Source organism: Papaver somniferum, unplaced genomic scaffold (assembly GCF_003573695.1).
Source record: "Papaver somniferum cultivar HN1 unplaced genomic scaffold, ASM357369v1 unplaced-scaffold_21, whole genome shotgun sequence".
Lineage (NCBI taxonomy): Eukaryota > Viridiplantae > Streptophyta > Magnoliopsida > Ranunculales > Papaveraceae > Papaver > Papaver somniferum.
The window spans coordinates 17,824,105-17,826,826 of NW_020631041.1; the positions used below are offsets into that span (position 1 = coordinate 17,824,105).

Here is a 2,722-nt window from a genome sequence, read left to right on the forward strand (position 1 = left end):
AAAAACCCTAACTTGGAAAACAAAAAACTGTATCTCTCCTAAATATCTATCCTTAGCTTACCAAAAAAATCTCTCCCTACCAGAAGGGTCTCTCGCTCCTTTTATAGGAGTTTACATAGTGGATAGCTAATAAAGCCCCTATTTTCGGATCTGGTGCGCGTCAATGTCGCTCTGACATTTATATTAACGCACGGTTTCTTTACTGCCGCATAAATCTTCACACTATTATCATGACTTGGTGACGTCATCTGGTTCGTTATCCTGGATATGTTGTACGCGTCTGTGTTCGCTTGCTATTAAAGGGTTTGTTTTGCATACTAAATGAGTGTGCGGTATTTTGTACCCACAGTGGAAAAAAATAGTAAGAACATATTGGTATGCCATTGTCTTCGTTGTTTATTTAGAACAAACAATAAAGTATATTCACATTGATACAAGTCGTTGGGAAGATCTCTTTTTGTTTCTTCATTTGGGATAGACATTGAATTGGAAACTTTAGCTTTTATTTCCTAATTGGCAAAAGTTTTCAGGGCGAAGCAATCACACATCGATCCCCATTGAAGAAGATTTGTTTAGGAGCACACCAGTCCTTTGTACAAGATGAGCTAGTACTACTAGTACTTGTATTTGTGGATTTGTCCTTGTAAAGCTGCATTATCCAGCTTATTGTTGAATCTTTACGGCTGCTTGAAGGGATGATAGCATTTTTGTGTTTAATTCCCCACATCAGCTGGGCCGTTTCTGCATAGGAAGTAGTAATTAGCCAAATAATATGCATCATTCATTCTGATCAGATAAGCACAATTACTCCTGACGACCTACAGCATTATGCAGATGATAATTTCTATACTTACTGAAATTGGGGAACTGCTTGTGGTTTGCGTGAGCGACTCTGGTGAGTTTGTTAATGAAGGGATGATTAATAAGAAGTGTCCAATCTGTGTAATTCATTCTGTAGTTGAAGTTACTTATAGACACGTGCACCGTCGTATATGCTTGTTTCTCTTTGGGCTTCAGAATGTGCCAATTGATGTTCGCAGGGCACATATGATCTGTGCACTTCATCAAGGGTGGCACAATCCCTGGGTTGCCCTGACTCCTTCTGGAAAAGTAAAATTTGAACCAAACCAAATATGTATAAAACAATATTACCATCAAAATCTACAAATGAAACTGCAAGAAGCATATAAAATTGGAGATAATACAAGTAACTAGACAATTCCAAAGAACCTGAGTACCCTATTTTAAATAACTCACGTATTGCAGGTTTCACTTCGACAACCGCATGAACATGTAGGACAATTCGCCTTCTTTTGTTGGTCGAACGATGACAATGACACACAACAAGTTGGAAACTTGTTGGCTATGTTGGCACGCCTGTATGTACACACCACTTTCCAAGTCACTGCAGAATAGTGCAAGTGTACAACTATAAGTTAATTTGCACTAAAACCATATCAAAGTCCCAAAAAATTGCTCCTAAGCGCCACAGCACAAGAAGTGGAAACACGGATATAAGAGATTTTGGCTTTGAGTTTTGACATGGTAACCTATCTGTGCGGCAAACCACTTATCATATACTTGGTTTAAATTCAGAAATCGGAATACAGTAGAACTTCGATAAATTAATAACTTTGCTAAAATAATAAATTTTTCTGATCCCAAATAACTTTGCTAAAATAATAATTTTCTTTGGTCCAAAACTATTGATTTATCAAAGTTTTACTATAATTTACTGCAACGAGAAAACAAGATAGAGATGGTGCACTTACTCATGGCTTGAGTCACCCTCCTAAGATCTGGGGTGACAAATCTGGATGAACGCACCCTCTTAGCAGGTCCACAGGTGTACTCTGCACGACCTCCGACAAAGGTAAAATTCTTAGGCATACGTACCGTTCTATTGCTAGTCCCCGCATTACCAACAGAGATCTGAAAGCTAGCAGTTGATTTGTTAATGGCTTGATATCTTGAGCTTAGACGTCCTCCTCTACAACAATTAGTGATCCTTTGATTATACGGAGTATCAGTCGGCAGATCTATAATGATTGGTCTCTTTGAGCAGGAATGTGGGATGTTGCCTATGTACATAGAACAATTTCCTTGGTCAATGGCCTGACCTCCGACAATACTCCAAAGGACTTCACCACGTTTATCCCAGGTCCATCCAAGCTTCCAACCAGGCAGTTGCACTGTTCGATACAGCTGACTGTTGATGATATCAACAACAGCTACATAACCATCTGGTGTCCAGGACATGACATCCCATTTGATTGTAATGTTGCCTGTTGGGTCGTAAGGGTCATGAGCAGTGACCCCATTGGAGGTAAAGAAAATGAATGTATTACTTAGAAAGAAAAACAAGAAGAAAACTGAAATGGTGTTGGAGACTCTGGATATGCTCTTCATTGTGATAAATTGCTTAACTGTTCTTCTTCTCAAAATAACTTCTACAAGTACTTGAGAGTAGACTGTTTTTGTATTATTACTAACATGGGTTGTGTTGACTTTGATGAACCCAAGAATATATACAGATCTCCATATTGATACTATTTCTGAAGCAACTTCCAAGCAATTAATGGATTCTCAAGGAGTTACTGTTGTAGGCATTTTTTTTTGGCACTTGCAATAGTCAAGCTCGTTGGGTGCAATAATAAAAAACAAAGAAAAATCAAATAAACAAAAGTTATTGATACTTAGCTCCCTTATAATGGAAGTGAAT

At 38.2% G+C, this 2,722-nt stretch overlaps 1 protein-coding gene across 1 annotated transcript; it reads right to left on the reverse strand.

The window, feature by feature from the left end:
- Positions 1-388: 388 nt before the first annotated feature.
- On the reverse strand, positions 389-2,498 carry LOC113339385 (protein COBRA-like). Its single transcript, XM_026584673.1, has 4 exons — positions 1,773-2,498; positions 1,258-1,405; positions 855-1,102; positions 389-741 (listed from the first exon to the last, which is right to left on the reverse strand). The coding sequence occupies exons 1-4, from the start codon at positions 2,407-2,409 to the stop codon at positions 527-529; spliced, it is 1,248 nt and encodes a 415-aa protein (XP_026440458.1). The 5' UTR covers positions 2,410-2,498; the 3' UTR covers positions 389-526.
- Positions 2,499-2,722: the final 224 nt, after the last annotated feature.